Source organism: Carassius gibelio, chromosome B21 (assembly GCF_023724105.1).
Source record: "Carassius gibelio isolate Cgi1373 ecotype wild population from Czech Republic chromosome B21, carGib1.2-hapl.c, whole genome shotgun sequence".
Classification (NCBI taxonomy): Eukaryota; Metazoa; Chordata; class Actinopteri; order Cypriniformes; family Cyprinidae; genus Carassius; species Carassius gibelio.
In genome coordinates this window covers 27,899,146-27,922,819 of record NC_068416.1, presented here as the reverse complement: position 1 = coordinate 27,922,819, position 23,674 = coordinate 27,899,146, and the positions used below count along the sequence as shown (strand labels likewise).

The following is a 23,674-nucleotide window of genomic DNA, read 5'->3' as shown; positions in this document are numbered from 1 at the left end:
ATATATATATATATATATATAAATAACATAAGTCTGTTATCAGAAACCATTTACACTGAAATCACAATTGCATAAATAATCGAATATGAAACGTTGGAGAAAACTAAATGAAACTGTTCTGTCTGAATCTAAACCCCCAGCAGGAGACAGCAAGAGTAATACAAGAATCATTACAGAAATCATTTCACTTTCTCTTTCTCTTTCTCAGGAGCATTGCATTTATAATGAACCACGTGGACTTTATAAGAATTCACAGTTTTATATAACAGAAATATTAATAATAATATAGTGAATTACTGGAGTAAATTTACATTGTGATAATCCTCAAAACTTGCATTTTTAAAACATTAACATTAATCTAACAATTTCTTAAACGCTCTCAGAATAATTACTAGCATGAATAAAGATAATTCATCTGTCTCACTAAACTATAAAGAGTAAATTATCAATGTTGTTCTCAGATAAATTAATTTTACACATTTTAATACAAGCATAAATATGACTCATTGTTTGAGTCATAGTCATCATGAGTCATAAGTGAACTATCTTTGTGTCGAGTGGGGTGGAGCCGAGAGTTTTTGGAACAGGAGCGTGGCCGGTCTCGAGTCCCACGGAGGAATCTTGTTTTAAAGACCAAATTTCATTTTTAATGATCCCTCATTTTTAATTATTAGCTTTAGGAGTTTTTGCAAGAGTAAATGTATTATCTCAACAGTACATTTATTTAATGTTGCCTTCTAAAATTACATAAATTACATAATATTAAATACATTACATCACATTTAAAGTTTCCATAGCTATCGTCGCTCTGTTGAGAATGTCTCTAGTCTTAATCAACTCCAATAATTCAACTTTAATAAGAAAGGTTTGGGGTTAATCAACTGAAAGTTCTGGGATTAGCTGACAGTAAGTTCACTGTGTTTTCTGGAATACACCCGGCTAAATATCTATATTAATGATTAAATCAATATACAGGATGCCATTTTGAATGAAACCATCCAAGTGCCATTATCTTATGGCAACATATCTTCTGGTGCAAGCTATATTACTGATAGAGGATTATAAAGGTAAAATATGATATATCATATACAGAGAATAAAGCTTAAACTGTAGAAATGATGCAGTAAACTATAACATCTACAGCTGTGTGTTACAAACACTTTCTCTCTTTAGAAAGAGGTTGTTCCTTTTGTCTAACAGCAGAATATTTATCAAATTCAGACACTTATTGAGTCGTGTATGTCTTTTATTATCAGTTTATTAGATAAGATATGCAGTAGTAGATGAATGTGTTATACTGTATGGTTTTTCATATAGTGCATATTTTTATATATAAATTGCTGTATGCCACACTATATTCATTTAAAACACTGAAAATAATGATTTATTATTTCTTCACAATGTATTATAAACTTTAGAGAATAGTTAAATATGAACTGGAATTAAATGATTTGTAGAATCTGTACTACTGAAGGAATAACACTGATTTATTATATTGTTAATCCAGAGCTTGTTGAAATGACCTTTTGTAAAGTTCTGCCTGAGATACTCTAACCAACAGATCTTCATCCTGGCAGACGTTTTCAGAAGTGTTTCAGTGACCTACTGCTGCGTTTGCGTGTGCGACCTTAAAGTGTGAAGCATACTTTATTGTCCTGTCTGCTGTCTACATAATTTCCCAGCAGCTCCAGAACTGTATGGTCATGTGACATTTACAGCTCAGGTGATTGGCTCAAGTCAAATGTAGCAGAAGAAAGCCAGATAACATTGTAACACTATTTAATACAATGCTGTCTAAAATACATAGTGAATATTACTTCTTGTTAGTGTGAAAATACAAATGTACATTGTACAAAATAAAAATAGTATAAAATAATTTACAAATAGGACTATATATTTGCATGGATATATTGTGGCTCAGTGGTAGGCAGTGTATGAAGATCTTGTGTGAGTCCTGGTTTAGTCCGTGGTTTTTCTGTGATTGTACTTGGTCTCTTGTCTTATCTTGTGTTTCCATCAGCTGCTTCAGTTTCCTCAATCCAAAGGTGAACTGAAGTCATTTAACAAGATGTGTGTTTGTTTTGTTTGTACTTGGTCTTGTCTTATCTTGTGTTTTCACAGAGTGTCTCCATGTCTTAAATGATATAAATCACTGTCAAATCCAGGGAACTGTGATGTGCAGAGTGTTGTCAGTAAAGTGCAGAATACAGACACAGATCTGAGGAAGAGTGTCTGTGATCAGATGAGTCTGAGAAAGAGTTAATGGAGTCTGTGTGATGATCTTCAGTCTTTAGTAGCTGGACTCTCCTGATGATGATGATGATGATGATGATGATGAAGATGAGGTCTTCAGCTGCTGGTGTCTCAGTGATGTAATGTGTTGTTGAGAACACAATGAAGAGTTTTGGTTTGATTTGACAGCAGAATCATCTCGATCATCTCAGACTAGAAATCACAAATATATATCAGATTATCCTCAAATTCATTGTTTGGAATTTATTATGTTTATAATGTTCTTGATCAATAACCATTCTGTCAATTACACACAACCGCACATCTGTAAATATTAATTCATCTGTGACTGCAGAACATCTGATGAATCTGATAAATGTAAAAATGATTTCTAGCAAAACTAAAAGGTCCACAATAAACACACACTTACACTTTGGTTTTAATTTCTCCATACTCTTCCATCTAACAAGTCTTCTTCTTTTCTCTTGTGATCCACAGGTTTGTGTCTCATTTCTATCCTCCATTTCTCTCTCTGTGCTGTTGTTTCTTCCTCGTCTGTGGTTTCTGATGCTCCAGCAGTTTTCTCTCATTATTCCTGTTCTACACAACATCTGAATCTGTTAAAACACACAGATCACAAACACATTGTGTTAAAACACATCAGTTAAAGTCAGTGGTGTCAGTTCAGGAGCAAGTTCAGATGATACTGTCTTCTGTGTGTTTATAGCAGTCACATAATTATCAACAGTTAACTGGAAATAAACTGACTCACAGCTGTAATGTACTAACATTTAAATTCATCATTTGATACAATTCACTTACTATGCTGTACATACTTATAAGGATATAATAATAATAATCATAATAAAACTTCATTTTGAAATTAATGGAATTTATTTCTGTAAATCCATCTGGAAATATACTGATAACCTTATAACTACCACTTAACCCACTCTTAACCATAACCAGACCACTAAACCTGTCTAACCTAACCATATCAGCCTCAACAGCATTACAGTATGAAGATAAAGTGCACTGCACATGACTATTAGTGCTTTTGGTGTAACTACATCTGAAAGACACCTAATATAACGTAGAAGCAGAAAACTAATTCAAGACACAGTTAATCATTCAGTTTTGAGTTTAGCTCTCAAAAGACAGAAGAGAAGAAAATGAAAGGTACAGTTTACCCTAAAATCATCATTCTGTCATTTGTTTACATTGATCACTCATCATTAGTTGTAGTGTGATGTGTGCATATGGTAAGTGTGCATTTTGACATTTCACTTTCATACTAAAATCCATCAGTAATGAATGAATTAATTAATAAAAAACTTCACACAAAAAAAGAAAAGATAAATAAACATGTTTTAATTACCTTGTCACGAGCTGAGGAGATGAAAGATACAATATCTCTGCTGTGTTTGAGCTTTATGAGCTTCAGTATAAGGATCTGAACCTTTATAACCACAGACTCAGCACAACCAGCCAATCAGAGCTTGGTTTCAGGAGGTTGCTCTTGCTGATTGGTTGGTTCACAGCACAGAAAAGAGAACAAAGAACCAGTCCACATTTCAAAGTACACAATTCTAAACTGAACCTAGCTGATTTTTTTTTTTTATATATATTTCTTTGTTTTGAAATGTTGAGACAGCTATGTTACCTATTGGAAAAGTGCGGTATCTATAATTCAACCAAAAGTCAAATTTATTTTCATTATTTTCCTTTCTTTTGTACACACATATTTCAAGTAAAACTTAAGAATGGAATTAATTAAATTATGTAATACACAAAGTAGACAGTCTGTTATTTTTTAAAGATAATATGCTCATTCAATAAAATGAATAGCTAAATGATCTCAGAGAGCTCAATACATGGTGCACCACACACAATGATGGTAACAATCAGTGAACAGTGTCTGAGTGTGAATGGATCATTTAGAGTAGAAAAAAAACTCCTAAAAACAAAACTAAAAAAAAAAAGCAACCATAAAACAGTGTAAATACTACTCGAAGAAAGTTAAATAAAATAAGCTTTTTAATTATTCATGCCCCAGGGCATGATGGGAAATACAGGATCATAACTGCAATTTACCTAAAGAATCCTTTTAAACAGAACAAACAATTAAAGCTGCAAGCAGCGATGAACGGGCCCTCGCACCCGGGCTCACCACCACCCGGTGCCCATAGGAGGAACCGTGAACGTTGGGCCATATGCTTATAAAATAGTAAATATTTTTGCCACATTTCCTGCTGCCACATGTGGCGTTATGATTATAACTGAATATCGTCATGTAAATGTCTTTAGGCCAGGACTCTTACCAAACATGCAAAGTTTCAGGCAGATCAGACATCTCATGTTTAAGTTAGTATGAAATAAGTCATTCCTGTTGCCAGCAGGCGTCGCCATACTTATAATTGAATATTGGACTTTAGTTGTGTTCAGGCCAGGACTCTTATAAAACATGTGAAGTTTGGGTCAGATTGGGAATTGTATGCATGAGTTACAACAACTTCCTGTTTCATTGTATTAATAGCATCCTTTAGCACATAGTAAGTGTTGTTAGAATGTTTGAAAATATTTCTAGCATGATTAGCACACAATGGCAAATTGTATGGTGTTGCAAATAGTGCATAAAATTGTTAAACATGACACCTGTTCCTGTTGCCAGCAGGTGGGGCTATGACTATAACTGAATACGGGCATGCTGATGTGTTCAGTACGGGACTCTTGTCAAAAGTTTGGGGCAGATCGGACGTTGCTAGCTTGAGTTACAACAACTTCCTTATTCAATGCCTTAGTAGAATGCTTTAACACTTAGCAAAGTGTTGCTAGCATGTTTTATTATGCCTCTAGCATGTTGCCAGCCTATTTAACACTTATTGACAATTTTTAATTTGTTCTTAGAAGTCCATAACAGTGTTAACCTTGTCACTTCCTGTTACCAGCAGGTGGCGCTATGACTATAACTGAATTTGGCCATGGGTGTTTGTTCAGGACAGAACACCTATCACATGTGTGAAGTTTGGGGAAGATCGGACATTGCTTGCCTGAGTTACAGCAACTTCCTTTTCACTACATTATTAGCATGCTTTAGCACTTAGCTAATGTTGCTAGCATGTATTAGTATGTATCTAGTATGTTGCCAGCCTATTTAACACTTGTTGATGCTTTTTAATATGTTCCTAGAAGTCCATAACAGTGTTAACCTTGTCACTTCCTGTTACCAGCAGGTGGCGCTATGACTATTACTGAATTTGGTCATGGGTGTTTGTTCAGAACAGAACACCTATCACACGTGTGAAGTTTGGGGAAGATCGGACATTGCTTGCCTGAGTTACAGCAACTTCCTCTTTCACGGCGAAACATCAAACTTTGTCAGGCCGCCAGGGACACACCCCTTGACGAAAACTCAATTGTGACTGGTAAAGAATGAATTTCATTTGTTCATTCTCTGGAGTGGGGATAAACATACGTCTGTTAATTTGCTCACACACACACACACACAGACACACACATGAATGTGCACGTACAGACATGCACACACACACAAAGGCACACATGCACAAAAACACACAAAATATGCTCATACACTCCCCATATTCACACATATTTATTGTTGCAGCCATTCATTTAAAATAAAACTGTTGTTGTGGCATATCACTTGGAGTACCCTTAGTTTTTGTATACTTTGTCTACCTGTTACAACTTACCCCAGTATGTGTTACAACCTACCCCAGTAGTGGGGTAGGTTGTAACAAAGGACCACCTTGTATTTGTCATCATCTCACAAAGTCTGTGATATAGTTGAATAAATTTAAATTGTTGCCATTTATAGTATAAACATGTGGGTACTTTGCCTAGAAGTTTTAGACGTTTAGCCCACAAAAAAAGGTAATTTTAGGCGCTGAAGAAAAAAGTGTTACAACCATACCCGGTCTCCCCTAATGAAGAAACGAAGTTACGTTTAAGTTATGTTTTTCCTTTGTTTTATTTTGTTATTTGCAATGCCAGATGGACAATAAATGGATTGGCATATCCGACTTTTGTTCGCCATATTTCTCTTTCCTATCAGTTTAATTATCCTGCAAGTTTTTATTTCTCCATATTTGCTCTCCGATGCCATACTGTCTTGTAAATTCTGCCTTTGTTCTGTATCTGTTCCAAAACGTTCAGAGATTCAATGTAGAGTTAAGAGAAGTTTTAATTTGTTGTTCATATTGTGTAATACAGGTTTACATTGCACAAACAGAAATGTCCAGATTGAGATTAATTAATGAATACAAATAACTATACAAAACAATAAAAAAAAAGATTAAAAAGTGTTTTAATTACCTTGTGTTGAGCCAATAAGAGGAATCATCATGCAGCTCTGACATCTGAACTACATGGGGAGCCTTTTTAAATGAACAAAAGGAGGAACTTCAATCCTACTTCTCTGTTTTAATATGACCGAAATCACACACTTAACTCACGCCTCAGTTTCTGTTCCACAACCTTTGTCCTGTCACGATGTATAATAATTAGATTGATCTAAAGGCATAAACAGTTTCCATTTTTATATCAATTAAAATGATTTAATTATTGAAAGTAGTGCATCATTGCAAAAAAAACAAAAAAAAAAAACAAGGTATTAATTTTATACATATAAAATTATTAGTATATGCTATAAAACATTAAGCACTTCTCTATTCCTCTCTGTGCTGAGCTCATCAAAGATTTCAAGAATTTCTGAAAACGTTTTCACAAAAGTTTGCCACAAAAACCTTGTTGTATTTCTCCTCCGCTCTGGTTTGTCTCCTAATCTATCTTTCATTTCATCTTATGTATTTATTAATTTCTACTGTATATTATGTTTACAGCTCACAAGGTCATCGTATCTGACAATAAATACTGATTTAAATTCTGTTTTGAGAAACAACCAAAAGCTGGATTTATTAACAGGACGTTCAGTCAATAATGAGACACAGACAGTCGAGTCATTTTATTCCTGGGGACTCGTGTATAAAACTTCTTAAGATTTCATCCTTAATGTGTGCGTATGCACAAGAGCTACATTTTGCGTTCGTACAAAGGTTTTCTGATTCATAAAGCCATGTGTATGTGTGGTGGTTACAAAAATATATATAATATATAATATATAAAAATATAAAAATATATAATAATTAGTGTCATTAGAATATGTTGTTGTCATTGAAAAATAAACTGAATGCCGTTAATGCATAGTGTATGATTTTGGATGATGGTGATTGGAATTCCTTGCCTAGTATGGAAGATCGTTACTTAAAAAAAAGATTAAAAAGTGTTTTAATTACCTTGTGTTGAGCCAATAAGAGGAATCATCATGCAGCTCTGACATCTGAACTACATGGGGAGCCTTTTTAAATGAACAAAAGGAGGAACTTCAATCCTACTTCTCTATTTTAATATGACTTTCACCTGCTGGGGGAGGGGGTGCACTTCAATACAGAGACTCAGAAGATATTGCAGCAGCTCCGTGTCCTGTGTCTTTTATTAACTCTATATCTCCCCTAACCAGGTATGATACTAGTAAATTGTAGTGGAAATACACTTCATATAAGTCAAGGCTGTAAAAAAATGGCAAGTGTCATTGAAGTGTATTCATTGTGTATATATGTCTAAAAGTTCGGTTTAAGTTTACCGCGTGTGTATCACGTGTACAACTGGTGAATGCTAAACTGATGGTAGAGACCATGCGGTCATAGAAATGTGAAAACGGAGTGAATGAATACCATATTGGTGTTTTTAAGAACTAATTTAACAATTAAGTTACAGGTGACAGTGCTTAAAAAAAAGTAATCTGTTGGTTCATAAGAGAAAGTGTAATATGTGTTCGTACTAATGGTGTGTAAAGAGATAATTTAATAAGTTTTGCTGACATGCTATAATTCTTAAGCTAATTTAAGAAGTTTAAAAGAGTTGAAGATATAGTAAATGACACATATGTTTACAATGTAGAGTATCACATGTGAATACTGTATGCAATATACAGTACGTAGTAGTATTAATGTGTAATTTAAGTTTCTATTGAAATTATTTGTTTAATTGGTGGAAACAGTACCTGTGGAGAAGCTGTGAGTAATTCTATATATTTTTTCCGTATATTGTTTTTCTCTAAAAGAGATATGTTGTTATACGTTTTATATGACATATGAGAATGCAGAATTATTTGCATCAATGTCAGACAATACACTCAGAAGATATTGCAGCAGCTGTCCTGTGTCTTTTATTAACTCTATATCTCCCCTAACCAGACGGTCAGGGTACTACATCGGCCGATTGTGATCGGAGCAGCCCTATTATAAAGTGTTTAAAGGGTTGATTAAATGTATTATGTTTCTATAAAGAAGCGGGTTAACTACATACATTTTCAGTAGTGCAGTTCAGAAAACAAATAACAGAAAAAGTGACGAGTGGTTTTGGGCTCAAGTTCTTTAGAACCTGTGTTCCTTCCTTGAAAGAAGTATCAATGGATTTATTGTAGTAAAATATTTGTTGGCATATGAATTACTATGTTTTGTAACCATAAAAACACCATATCTTAACTAGTTTTTGTAGCAAAACCATGGTAAATTTTCGTAGGCGCTAAGGGAATGTTCAGTAAATTATTGGTTGCATTCAGAGACTGGTGACAATTTGTTACACACACACACACACACACACACACACATTTACATATACATATATATATATATATATATATATACCAATAAGCTGTAAAATCGTCACCTCATCATCTGTACAACAATAAGCTCATTTTAATCATAAACCAATAAACGCCTAGGTCGATGTGTCGCTCCGCCCCATCGTCCAGACTGCATTCTGGCATACTTGGAATGGGATATTACATCGGATTATTCTGTAAGTGTCTATGATCATATCAAACGATGTGTTGTATTTATTGTTATTACTGTCTGTGAATATATTCTGTTGACGCTGTTGAGCTCGAATCAAGTCATATTGATTTCTACAGCACTTTATTTAATACATATTGTTTTAAAACATTGATTTCTGAGCAGCTCTACTGAAGGAAATACCATCATCATCATCATCATTATTATTATTATTATTATTATTATTCACTTGTGAGATCGTGAACTGAAGTGAGATGAGTGACAGATTTCTAGTTATTATAAAGTGAGCAGTCTATCACACTTTCAGTGCAATATAATTATAATCTGTTGAATAAAAGTATTGTTTTTCATGCAGATCATTACAGTCTGTAAAGTTATGAGAGTGATATTATCTTCATATAAATGTGTGATTCAGATTGAAGCTGCAGCTGATAGAGTAGCACCAGACAAAAACATGACATCTCAAGATAGATATGATCAATGTGAATGCAGACTAATAGATTACTAGAAAGATATTAGTGTCAATATAGTTCTTTACATTATAATTATGTGTAAAAGTAATGTCTTGTAAATAATCTTGTGTCTCACTGTACATTGCTTTATTAAAAAAAAAAAAAGAAAAAAAAAAAAAAAAAGAAAACATAGTTTTCCAAATCACAGTAAAATTAAAAATGGTAAGTTTTAGCTGAAGCTAAAGTTCAGGTAAATGTTTATTTGGCCATCTGACAGTAAAATTAAAATGTAGGAGTTTGCAAATCCATTAAAATAATTTAAAACAACTGCCAACTAGTTCATTGTGATATTTTTTTTTTTTTTTTTAATCTCAAAATGTTTATGAAGAGGAGACTCCCACCTATAGAGGAAACATTATTAGGAGGGATATTCCTAAATTAATCAGGATTTGTTAAATACTGCTTTAACCAGTTAATTTTAAAATTATTATTTAAGGAGTCAAAATCTAAGATTCATATTTATTTCTAAGAACAGACGTGTGCTTCCACAGAAAGTGAATAAGATTATATGAATATGTCCCCAAGATTTACTGTGGGGGTGGATATAAAATATAAAAGATTAGCAGGCTAATTAGGTTATAACGCGTGTTTGCAGCGTTGAGCAATGCAGTGCTGAAATTTGCATGCTCACATTTTGGCAGTCTTGGCTTAGTGGTGAGAGTTTGACTCCTAACCCTAGCGTTGTGGGTTCGAGTCTCGGGCTGTCAATACCACGACTGAGATACCCTTGAGTAAGACACTGAACCCCCAACTGCTCCCCAACGCCACAGCATGAATGATGAACACTGCTCGGGGTGTGTGTTCACAGTGTGTGTGTGTGTGTGTGTGTGTGCACTTTGGATGAGTTAAATGCAGAGCATGAATTCTGAGTATGGGTCACCATACTTGGCTGTATGTCACATCACTTTCACTTTCCTACGGTGGCCGAGAGAGCTCAATGCACTGCAACTTAAGAAAACACGTGCAAATTGAAAAAATACCAGCAAATGAAGAAAACATCTTCATCAGTTTGACAACACAGGTGTTGCAAATCATCACAACACATGCATATAACGAAACGCGCTATTTAATATGCATATGTTGTGAGGATTTGCAGCACTTGTGTTGTCAAACTGATGATGTTTTCTTCATTTGCTGGTGTTTTTTCAATTTGCATGTGTTTTCTTAAGTTGCAGCGCGTTGAGCTCTCTCAGCCACCGTACTTTCCTCTTGTTATAACACATGAATTGTAGACGTTAAGAAATATTAATTATGCATATGTTTATTGTGTTATAACAAAGATTTGTGAGATTGCAATGAACTGAGATGTCTTTTAAAAATTATAATTGCAGAGCTCTTTGCTTGCATTCTGCCAAACCATGCACACAGCATCCGCTTGTGTTCTGTGAATGTTGATGCTTTAATAACAAATATTTATCAGGAGCGTGTATGCTGGGATTTCATAAATTTCACAGAGAAATGTTTTATGTAAATTGTAATGTAACTAACTACTTTTGAAATAAAGTAATCAGAATAATAACATGATTACTTTTACAAGGAGTAATCAGTTATCAGTCATTTGATTAGATTTTCAGAGTAACTCGCCCAACACTGGTGACGCAGTGGTGAATGACAGACCGAAAATGATCTTATACTGCTGCTGGGAGAGAACATTCAATACACATATTGTTTTGTACATAACTAATGTGTGTTTTTTTCAGTGACAAGTGTAGGCACATCTCCATTAAAGATTTGCAGGAAATTGGTGATATTTTAAAACTGTTGTCGATAAATTAGATTGAAAAATGTCGGGGTTCCTATGGGATCAGAATCAAGACAGGTCACTTTTATTTATATAGCACTTTATTTTTTGGATTACTGTCCGAGATCGGCGAATCCCGATTCAAAAATGATGTTTCAAGATTGATGCAGATGAATCGTCAGGGTTTGTAATCGATGCATCAAGAAATTTAGTGAATGACGTGACATACACAGCCTAGTAAGGTGACCCATACTCAGAATTCGTGCTCTGCATTTAACCCATCCAAAGTGTGTACACACACACACACACACACACAATTTTTTTACACAATAATCACTTAATTCACAAGAATTGATCTTCATGCAGTGAATTTTGATATTGTCAGTACATATACTAAAAATGACCAAATATATTTATTAGTTACACATTCGATGTTTAGGTTTAATAAAGTGATTCCTGAATCAGACTTGATGACTGCAGCACAAACAGCTCTTTCACAGGATCCTGCTGAAGACTCAACCAGATCAGTCTGTAGGATCCTGTCTGAATCACTGCTCAGTATTTTCTCACTTTGTTTCCTTTGTATTTCATTATTTGTATTTGATATTATAACAGGGAATTGAAAGTTTGCTGAAGTCAATAATGTATCACATCATTATGTTTGCAAAGGGCACATGTTTAAAGAACAGCTTAAGATCAAGTATAAAGTGATCGTGCACAAGATGATGACAGATGACAGACTGATTTATCAGGTTTATTGGTCAGTTTCAGATTATGAATATGAGCCATTAGTGTGTTACTGAACAGAAGAACTGTAATTTCTCCCTAATGTCTCTAGAAAATATGATTGTACATACACTCTCTGTTCGTCAGTGCATCATGAGCATCTTTTTAGATAATTTCATTTATTAAAATTCATGCTTTCTGTAAATTGTGTAAATATTGTGTTCTTTATATTTCAATAATTTGTGCATTGTTTGTTTTACATTATGAAATGAGTTTCTCAGCATTATATCAGTCATCAGTCTTGGCTCTTCTGTAGATAATGAACCGTAATGGACTTTAGATATCAGGATCTCTATTAAAACACACTGATGGACTCCAGTACAAGTACAGTACAGTACAACTGAAACCCATCCCAATGAATATTATTGTTATTATTATTATTATTATTATTATTATTATACATCCTGAGAGCAGTGCTTCAGGCTGAAAATTGTTTTTGCTAATTGTTAGAATAAAGTGACAACAACCCATCAATCAATTTGACAGATGTGTGAGATGTTGTCATAAGGCGTGACTTTAAACTGGAGAACCAGTTGGAGAAGCCTGAGAAAACAGGAACCTGGAGAACCTCTTCCCTATTGTCTAATTTAGACTCCTCCTCTGATCACCATCTGTATATAACCAGCAGCAGAGCTCTTCTCTATTGTGTAAGTTAAACTCTCTCTCCTCTGAACACATCTACTGTATATAAACCAGCAGCAGATCTCTTCTCTATTGTGTAAGTTAAACTCTCTCTCCTCTGATCACATCTACTGTATATAACCAGCAGCAGAGCTCTTCTCTATTGTGTAAGTTAAACTCTCTCTCCTCTGATCACATCTACTGTATATAACCAGCAGCAGAGCTCTTCTCTATTGTGTGAGTTAAACTCTCTCTCCTCTGATCACATCTACTGTATATAAACCAGCAGCAGAGCTCTTCTCTATTGTGTGAGTTAAACTCTCTCTCCTCTGATCACATCTACTGTATATAAACCAGCAGCAGATCTCTCAGATCCACAGAGGACACGTCTCTCTCTTCAGATCTTCACAAGGTCATTACACTCTTCTATATTTCATTGTTTGTTGTATTTCACTGATTTATTTCAATCTGAACATTGCTGTTTGTATTCAGTGAAACTGAAGTGTAAATCTGGAGACACAAACACTTTTTACATCACCACACAGAGACTAGTAAAATCTGTCATTGTGATATTCCATGTGATATATTTCATTTGTCTCTTAGGAATTATGATCAATATTACACTGAAAAAATATATATAATACATTTTTGGTTGCTAACTATTTATTTTAGCTTTATAATAATTATTATTTTAATTAGTCGAATAAATGTGTTTATTGAAATGTTGCTCAAATAAATTGACTGCAACCAGTTACCTTAATTTTTTCTTCTTCAGTGTATCTATGAACAGTTCATATTTCACATTTCCCCGGTGAGTTCATAAATAAGAGTACTTTTATTCCAGATGTATTTATGTGAAATTTCACTGGAAACACTCATATGTTAATTCAAGACAGAAGACATCACCGTACTTCATCACCTGATTGATTACATTAAGAGTAGCAAGAGTTTTTGGTAATCCTATGTTTAAACATGCAAATGAGGCATTATCTCATTTAATAGGCCTATGTACTCATTTCTCCAGAGGGAGGTTTAGATTGATCTGGTTATCACTCTGAGTTTATCATTAATTCATTTACAGAAAATACTGTCAGAATATGAATACATAAATAAAAATGATACAGTCGTGGTCATAATATTTCTAACACTTAGTATTTGCAGCTGCTGAAACTGGTTTGAAGTCAGTTATTTCTATCTTTTGCTGTAGTGTGTCAGATGGAAATATCAGTTTCCAAACACTGATTGTGTCATTAATATTAATAATGCAGTGAGATGTGTGTGCTGCACACAGAGATGTGATCTGATCTTCATCAGTCTGTCTGGAGTCACATGAAGAAACAGAACAAACTGAGACAGACTCAATCTGAACAACTGTGTCTCCCAGACGCTTCCAGAAAGTCTGTCTCAAATTAATGTTTGGAAATGGAAACTCATAGGAGACACTACAACAAAAGATAGAAATAATAATAATAATAATAATAATAATAATAATAATAATAATAAATATCTGCTGGAAATACTAATGTTTTAATTATTTTGGCCCCACTGTGTTTTAAGAAAGGACGACTTCATCTGAGTTTGACATAAACTGATGTTTGATTCATTATTGGCACTAGCTGGAACTAAATAGTTTTTGTTGTGTTGTCTGCAAAATAGGTATAAATGAGATGTAGACAAAAAAACAAAAACACAGAGAAATCTGCTGGAGCATCAGGAACCACCACAAAACACCAGGACAGAGAGAGAAATGGAGGACAGGAATGAAACAGAAATGACTGGATCACAAGAGAAAAGCAGAGAGATACTTGGGAGATGGAACAGTATGGAGACACTAAAGCCAGATTGTAAGCGTTTGATCATTATCTTTTAACCGTCACACTCCTGTCATAAAATATCACTTTCAGACAGATTCATCAGACTTTCTGCACTCACCTAGATGTACTACATATTTACAGATGTGTGATTGTTTCATTGATGTATTATTTTGATTATAGAAAAAACCAATGAGAATATTTCTATATGTTTGTGATTTCTAGTCTCACGTGATCCAGACGGACCTGTGATGTTTCATTCAGATGTTATTCAGAAAACACAACATCACAGAGACCAGACACCAGCAGATGAAGACTGATCATCATCATCATCATCATCATCATAATCTTCATCTTCATCTTCATCATCATCAGATTACAGTCTGATCAGTTCCTGGACTCTTTTTCACACTCATCTGATCACAACCAATGGTTCAGTTTATTTCATCTGTACTGTATATGTACACATAATTCTGAATGAATATGATACAGTTTTACAGTAATCTAACATATCATCAGCTTTTTACTGTATTTTTATTCTTTGGGCTATGCCCTTTTTTTCTGGTTTATACAGTATTTGTTTATTTTACATTATTGATATGAATGTTTGTTTTCTATTGTGTGTTTGTTGTGCTAAGCTGCACATTCGGTCATGGAAAAGAGACACCGAAAAGGTTTATTTTGTAGTTACTTTTTCAAAGTTGATCAGTTTTTTCCTCCGGGCTCATGACTGCAGCATGGTTCGGGGGGAAGTGTTTTCCTGTAATTTGGGATGGTTTGACCCTCGAGTGTAAAAGGGGCGTACTTGACCTCTCAGGAGTTAGTTCTGGTGTGGGTCTCTGTGAGGACGATCAACTTTAATGTAGATGTGAGTCAATAAACTCTCTTTTTGACTTGAGTGTCTCCCTGCCTTTGTTCTGGTCATGTCCCCACACTGTACATTATGTAATAAAATATTACTATAATGAATTGTAAATAAATATGAACTATGAGTTACTGTAATAATCTGTACTGCTGTAGTTCATACTGTAGATGATATCTGCTGAAATACAGGATCACAGAAATCATGAAAACACACATCTGAGCTCTGACTGTATGAACTCAGAAATATAATGCAGATGAACATGATTTCATATTTCATACAGTCAAGTGTCGCTCTCTACTGGAGATTATTAATATTACAGCAGATCACATGAACGTCATATCAGATATTACAGTCATTTAAATCAGATCTATTAATACAGTGAACTTATGGAGTAACATTGTTCAGCCCCAAAGGTTTTTTTAAACATTAATGTCATATTAAAACATGACCTTAAATTAAGTAGTAGCACTAATAAAGAAAATAATTCACCAGTTTTTCGCCCTTTAATTTATGCTAATGTATATTCAGTGGGTACAGAAAGTATTCAGACCCCCTTAAATATTTCACTCTTTGTTATATTGCAGTCATTTGCTAAAATCATTTAAGTTTTTTTTTCTCATTAATGTACACACAGCACCCCATATTGACAGAAAAACACAATTGTTGACATTTTTGCACATTTATTAAGAAGAAAAACTGAAATATCACATGGTCCTACAGTAAGTATTCAGACAAGATTCAGAAAGATGTTTTCTCGTTATAACGTCATGACAGTTTTACTGTTGCTATAGTAACAAACTCAACTTTGACAGGCATCTGATGGACCATGCAGGCGCTCTTACTGTAGCATATATTTCAGATAATTATGTAATAACGTCTACAATACTGTACATAAATACATAAATAAAGGCTAACGTCTACAATACTGTACATAAATAAAGGCGGATCAATTACTGTTGATTTTTCCAGAGAACATACACCAATGTTTTTGTAATTTACATTTCAAAACACCGCGAACACTTCAGAACTAATCTAAGATCTTTTTGAGCTGCTTGGATTAAACTCACTTTTAATTTTCCCTTTATTTGAAATAAAATTATATAGCTATCATTTGTAATTTTTAGTAGTCATTATATGCTGTGACGGTTATCGTGTGTTACAAGCTTCTGTTTGAAAAGAGTGTTCATGTTCAGTGTGTGTGTGTGTGTGTGTGTGTGTGAAGAAAAAATGATAACAACATTATAGAACGAAACTGAATTAAATTAGCCTATGCACTTTACACATCACATTTCTCATCAATATGGTTAACAATAAAGATTAATAATAAGCAAAAGAAGCACATCACAAATAGCCTATCGTTAAATCCCGTCCTACTGTAGATAAACAGAACATCTCCGCTTATTAACTAACAATCATGTGCCTAAAAGAAGCACAAATAAAGATACAGGTGCAAACAGAATACAGTGATAAGCAGTTATTTTATGACACAGAACACGTTGGTAAAACTCATGCATCTAGCAAGAACTTAATGCACAAAATAATCATATTGATTCAAGCATCTAACATTTATAAATTAATTAGATATCAGTAATGAACAAGACTGCACAAATTATAGTGATCACGACTCGAGGAAGGTCTGCGTACAGTAAAGTACACTCCATCAGTTACATTCAGGTCTATAGTGCCACCTGCTGGCGCAGTTTTTTTACTTCTTAGAGAAAATTAAGTCGTTATAACGAGAAAACAAGAAGGAAAAAAATATATAATGCATGGCCGCTTAGAACTTCCGTATAAGTGATAGTAAACAGTTGAAAAAAGAATCGTATGTTTATTATATTGGACTCGAACTCACAACCTTTCGGTTGGGAGTCCGACTCTCTAACCATTAGGCCACGACTTCCCTGCTTAGATACAAGTTTAATCTATAAAAGTGCCAAGAGAGTAATAACTAGGTCAGAGGACCAGCTTGAATTTTGGCGGTCATCAGAAAATATAATACAAAAATGGTGTGCACATCCCAAACATCCAAATAGGACACAGGTGCAAGATAACTGAATGATATAGACAAATAAAGAAGTGAAGTCTGCACACTGACCTTCTGGTCTTGCATACGTGGGTAAAACATTCAGACAATTACACACTTGTATTAGTGAACATCGCAGTAACACTCGAACTGGAGATATGCGCCTGGACCTAAGTTAACTTCCGGTCTGTGTTGTGTATATCGGTCTGGCTGCGGTGCCATCTACAAACGCAGTTAACGTTAAGGTGATGAGTAGACTGAAGTTGGGCTCAGGTGCTTGTGCTGCGGATGTGTTTCCCAAACATTTATTTATTTTTGGAGACTCGCCACGATTTTAAAACTGATCATTTTCAAAAAGGCTTCATTGAATAAACATGAGTAAAGTTACTTACTGCACGTTTAATAATAATAATTCCTTACATTTATATGTTTAAATATCTAAACGAGGCACGGGTGTTTTTATATCACTATATCTGAAAGAAGACTTGTATGTTATATGCCTGATAACACAGTGTTTGTGAGCGTAACTCTGCTTTATTTACAGCTGCTACTGGGGAAACCTCTATTTCTCGCACTTTATGCATCTCCTGCTCGCAAAAAATTAATTAGCATTTTCATTAAGTCCACCTGATTTACGCAGCAAACATATTTGGTTTGTTATCAAAAAATATCTACTCTAGAGGGACTTGGCTGTTGTTATTGATTCTATTTGGAAGTCTACTGTTAGTTAAGTTAGGGCCACAAAAGCGCGCATGCGCAGTAACGTTTGTTTATGTTGTTGCCGTTGAAACAGTCTATAGCGTCTCATTTTAGACAAGCAGGCCATAACGTCAGCGTTCTGCAGTATCAGTATAGAAAAGGTAACAAAACCCTTAAGAGGAGGAGATTATGAGAAGAAATTATTACAGAGGGAATGTTTTGGGATTTATACTTTACATACATTGTCACCTTTAGGTTTGAATGAGGATTTTGATATTAAGCCATTTTTACAGAGATTCAAAATCTCTTTGTAGCTTGTATGTGTCACATGACTTGTATTTGTCACATGATAGCTTGGATGTGCCTAATTAAGGTGATCACCTGTGTCTATTTAAAGTTGACTTCACCTCACATTAATATCGTGCCTGATGAAGACCTGAGGGTTGTTGCTTGATTAAATTCCTCTGGAGCAGTAGCTTTCAGTGTGCAGACTTTACTTCTTTATTTGTCTACATCAAAAAATATAAAACATATTTTACTTTTATTATAATATTACTATTTACAAACATTATATGATTAAATACAAAGTTTGCTGTTCCAAATCTTGGGTTGTAGCTCTATTTTGATTATTTTTGTTCTTTACAGTAATTCCAATTGTGACAAAACGTAACATCAAACACAGTCCACTCCCACACACAATCAGTGGCACTAAATATGAAGTTGGTCTATCTCTGCACTCAGCATCAGTCGTATCTGTTCCTTCTCTGATTGTTGTCTTGTCTAGAGATTCACAGCTGTTAGAGAGAGATACAGAACTCAAGATTAACTACAAATATATCTCTTGTGAGGGGAAAAATTTAATTTAAGAAGGTGTCAGTGTTTTAAAATATTAATACTTACTCTGTATGTAATTTGCAGAGTGTCCCATCTGAATATGAACCAGCAGGACAGTGATCACACACTGTATCTCTGAACTCTGTTCCTATACAAATACAATTAAACACACAGCATCAGTACATGAGCAATAAACACAGTCTCACAGACGATCACATCATTATTCAGTATAGAAACAATATATTAATCTTCACATAACTAATAATCAGCCTGATCATAATTTAGTAGATTTGTTCAGGTGGATATAAGAGACACAAGCAATGTCTATCACGAGGAATCACTTAATACTTTCTCCAGGTGAAATAAATTATAAAGCTGCTATGGAACAACATACATATTTACATAATTGAGTTATTTAATATAAATGCAATCAGAGTTATTCCTCTCAGTTTTTATAGATGTACATTAAAGCTGCTGGACTGATAAAAGACTGACCGGTTTGCTTGATGTATTGTCCAGGTGAGCAGGATGAATGTTTCTTGGCTCTTTTACAGTTATAGAGCGAGTCTATACAGTAATAACCAGGAAGAGGTCCACACACTGTGTCTGATGTTACTGTACATGCATGCTTTACTGTCACTCCATCACCTTCAACAAGAAAGAAAACCAATGAATCAACTGAAGAAAACCTGGCAATGACAAGTCATCTGGAGAAAAGAAAATACAATATATATGAACCCAGGACTCACTAAGAAAGACAGTTTTACTCACTCGTATCACACACAGAACAGGGCAGACACTCTATAAATCCATTAGGAGCATTAGTGTAAGTCATGATGGGACATGAATCACATGTCGTCGGTGTAAACTTATCACAGTGTTTATGAACTCGCTTCCCTAGACAACAAAGAAAAAATTGACGGTACATTTATTATTATTTATTTATACATGCCATATGTACATAACTTTTTCATGTATTTGTAACTGTGTAAGTTACATTTATTGTATGTCTGTATATTTCTATAAACTGTGACTTGTGTGCTAGTGCAGACTTGACCAATAAATATTTTCTGATTTAGGAAACACTCAAGAATAAATAATACAATATTAATACAAATAATCAGACTGTAATAATGCTGGGAACACAGATTTTCTAATTAATCTAGATCTTGTTATGAGCAATCCCAATATTGGTTTTTGACCTCTTTTTTACTTTATGTCTGTTTTCAGGGACATCTGCGTCTTCTGAACAACTTGACAAGAGTTGTGAATGTGTGTGAATCAGAATCAAAGTGAAATAAATCAGTGAATCTGAATCAATACTCAACCCTAGACTGGAGTCATGTTGTGTTTAATGCAATGATGATAGATCAGAGATTACAAACCATCTTCTGTCTCAGAAACCACTAACCTAGACCCTGAAATATATCTGGGGATCACGTAACTATAATAATATCTGTCAGATAAGTGACTTATAATGAAGAATCAGTTCAGAAAATAAAACTGTGTACTATATAAAAAGTCTGTAACTCAACACATGGCCTGCACTCGCTGCTTCTATTTATTATTTTTACACCAGATGAAGAGAATCTACCACAGAGAAACACCAGATTGGTGCAGGTTTACTTTTAACAAGGCCCTGGCCACATCAGTCCAAACACTGAAGATTATATTAAGAGCATATTACAGTTGTTCATCAGTAATAATGAGTGATAATGAAAAAGACTCTTTAAGTGTCTGAGTTCATCTGCATCTATTGTGTGTTTCAGTGAAGAGAAACCTCATACTGGACTTACCTGGATCACACATTGGGCAACAGTCTCCATTAATTTCATATTCTGCATTATTACATGCTGCCATACAAAGCACAATCCTCACGAAGAGGAGAGGAAGCAGTTTTGATAGACTATAGAATATAGACATCTCTGGGAACTGAATAAATCATCTGCAGAGATGGTCATTTTGTGCTTCTTGTTCCATGGAGCTGAAAAAGAGATTTGTGTCAGATGGTTTTCAGACAAATAGACAGAAATAAATTGTGCCAGACACTTTTAAATCCATTTTACTAAAATGTACTAAAATGTATGGGTCTCAAAACTAAACACTAATTATACATTGACAGATTATTTTATACATTAATGCAGCAGCAGGAGACTCAACTCCCAATTCCAAAAAAGTTGGGACGCTGTACAAATTGTGAAAAAAATAAACAATGCAATGATGTGGAAGTTTCAATATTTTATTCAGATATATTATACTATTATACAAAATAGATAACATAAAATGTTTAAACTGAGAACATATATCATTTTAAAGGAAAAATACCGTAAGTTGATTTTATATTTTATGGCATCAACACATCTAAAAAAAGTTGGGACAAGGCCATGTTTAGCACTGTGTGTCATCCCCTCTTCTTCTTATAACAGTCTGCAAACGTCTGGGGACTGAGGAGACAGGTGTCTCAAGCTTAGGAATAGGAATGTTGTCCCATTCTTGTCTAATACAGGTTTCTAGTTGCTCAACTGTCTTAGGTCTTCTTTGTCACATCTTCCTCTTTATGATGCTCCAAATGTTTTCTATGGGTGAAAGATCTGGACTGCAGGCTGGTCATTTCAGTTCCCGGATCCTTCTTCTACACAGCCATGATGTTGTAACTGATGCAGTATGTGGTCTGGCATTGTCATGATGGAAAAGTTTTCCCAGTATAGTTTTCCAGCCTTGACCCTTACACACAGAGATTGTTCCAGATTAATTGAATCTTTGGATGATATTATACACTGTAGATGATGACTTGTAACATTTTGCAGTTTTTCTCTGAGAAACTCCTCCTTTCTGATATTGCTCCACTATGTTTCGCTGCAGCATTGGGGGAATTGGTGATCCTCTGCCCATCTTGACTTCTGATAGACACTGCCGCTCTGAGAGGCTCTTTTTATTTCCAATCATGTTCCCAATTGACCTAATAAGTTGCAAATTGGTCCTCCAGCTGTTCATTATATGTACATTTAACTTCTCTGGCCTCTTATTGCTACCTGTCCCAACTTTTTTGGAATGTGTAGCTCTCATGAAATCCAAAATAAGCCAATATTTGGCATGACATTTCAAAATTTCTCACTTTCAACATTTGATATGCTATCTGTATTGTATTGTGAATAAAATATAAGTTTATGAGATTTGTAAATTATTCCATTCCTTTTTTTACTCACAGTTTGTATAGTGTCTCAACTTTTTTGGAATTGGGTTGTACACACTGTTGTCACGTAATGTGTTAGAAAACACGAAGAAGGAACCAATTTGCAGGTAAGCCGTTTATTATAAGGGTAATCCAAGAGAGTAAACAGTCCAGGCAGGGTCAAAACCAGAGCATCCAAATCAGAACATAAACAAGACACGAACACAAGGCAAGACACGAATGACGGGCATGAGTAACTGTAACATTTAAACAAGGACTCCGTAACACAGACTAAGACAGACTGGGTATTTATACACATAAGGATAATGGGGAAACAGGAGACAGGTGGGGGGAACAATCAATTACGCAACAAGGAGGAAGGTGACCATATAAGGGAACAGGAAGTGATCTGGGACAGACACCGTGAAAAGGAGGACATCTAGTGGAAGCCCGGGGAACAACAACCCAGACACTGTGACAGTACCCCCCCTCTACGGAGCGGCTCCCAGATGCTCCAAGACAAAACACAACACAGAGACCAGGAGGGAGGCGGACAGGTGGAGGCTCAGGGGGAGGGACGGAGGGCCGGAAAAGGAACACATGGGGGACAAACACCCGAAATGAAAACATAAAACAGGGAGACCAGGAGGGAGGAGGACCGGAGGAGGTACAGGGGGAGGGACGGAGGGCCAGACAAACTGAGGGGAACAGACAGAAACATAACAGAACCCAAAACGACACACAGAAATCCATGAAGGACCTGTTGAGGCGCCCACCAGGGTGGAGCGGAAGACCACCACAGCCTTGTGGTCAAAGTCAAAGCCCTCCAGGGCGGAGCGGAAGACCACCACAGCCTTGTGGTCAAAGTCAGAGCCCTCCAGGGCGGAGCGGAAGACCACCACAGCCTTGTGGTCAAAGTCAGAGCCCTCCAGGGCGGAGCGGACGGCCACCACGTCCCCGTGGTTGAGACCGGAGTCCCCCGGAACGGAGCAGCAGGCCACCCAGTGACTTGACTTGGCTCTGGAGGGTAATTGGTGACTGGCCCTGGCTCTGGAGGGTCCTCGGTGACTGGCCCTGGCTCTGGAACAGCCTCGGGCACCGCCTTGGCATCAGGCACCGCCTCGGCCTCCAGAACTGGATCGGGCACCGCCTCGGCCTCTGGAACAGCCTCGGGCACCGCCTCGGCCTCCGGAACAGCCTCGGGCACCGCCTCTGCATCGGGTGCCACCTCGGCCTCTGGAACAGCGCCGGGCACCGCCTCGACCTCCGGAACAGCCTCGGGCACCACCTCGGTAACTGCCTCGGGCACCGCCTCGGCATCGGGTGCCACCTCGGCCTCTGGAACAGCGTCGGGCACCGCCTCGACCTCCGGAACAGCGTCGGGCACCGCCTCGGCCTCTGAAACAGTAATGGGCGCTGCCTCGACCTCGGGTGCCACCTCGGCCTCTGGAACAGCGTCGGGCACCGCCTCGGTAACTGCATTGGGAACAGCCTCGGGTACCG

At 35.9% G+C, this 23,674-nt stretch overlaps 2 protein-coding genes and 1 long non-coding RNA gene across 8 annotated transcripts in view; 1 reads left to right on the top strand and 2 right to left on the bottom strand.

Annotated features, from left to right (window-relative positions):
• The window catches only part of LOC127986304 (apolipoprotein L3-like), a 540,496-nt gene that overhangs the window by 179,631 nt on the left and 337,191 nt on the right, over positions 1-23,674 (top strand). The window lies entirely within an intron of this gene.
• LOC127986321 (tumor necrosis factor receptor superfamily member 14) overlaps positions 1-23,674 on the bottom strand; it is a 51,622-nt gene that overhangs the window by 9,516 nt on the left and 18,432 nt on the right. Inside the window, exons 2-6 of one of the 6 annotated variants that reach the window (XM_052588606.1) lie at positions 20,796-20,983; positions 19,771-19,896; positions 19,495-19,647; positions 19,066-19,147; positions 18,690-18,959 (exon numbers count right to left, since the gene is read on the bottom strand). The exons of 1 other annotated variant lie outside the window; for it this stretch is intronic. In XM_052588606.1, the coding sequence (XP_052444566.1) occupies positions 18,734-18,959; positions 19,066-19,147; positions 19,495-19,647; positions 19,771-19,896; positions 20,796-20,922 (714 nt within the window). In that variant the 5' untranslated portion in view covers positions 20,923-20,983 and the 3' untranslated portion in view covers positions 18,690-18,733. Of the gene's footprint in view, positions 1-18,689; positions 18,960-19,065; positions 19,148-19,494; positions 19,648-19,770; positions 19,897-20,795; positions 20,984-23,674 lie in introns of those variants that run through there. 4 more of the 6 variants (XM_052588611.1, XM_052588609.1, XM_052588612.1 and 1 more) reach the window with 4 other exon arrangements.
• LOC127986371 (uncharacterized) lies at positions 1,156-7,606 on the bottom strand. The gene is made up of 4 exons (XR_008160839.1): positions 7,548-7,606; positions 6,568-6,629; positions 2,663-2,849; positions 1,156-2,445 (listed from the first exon to the last, which is right to left on the bottom strand). It is a non-coding gene; the product is annotated as an uncharacterized LOC127986371 (long non-coding RNA).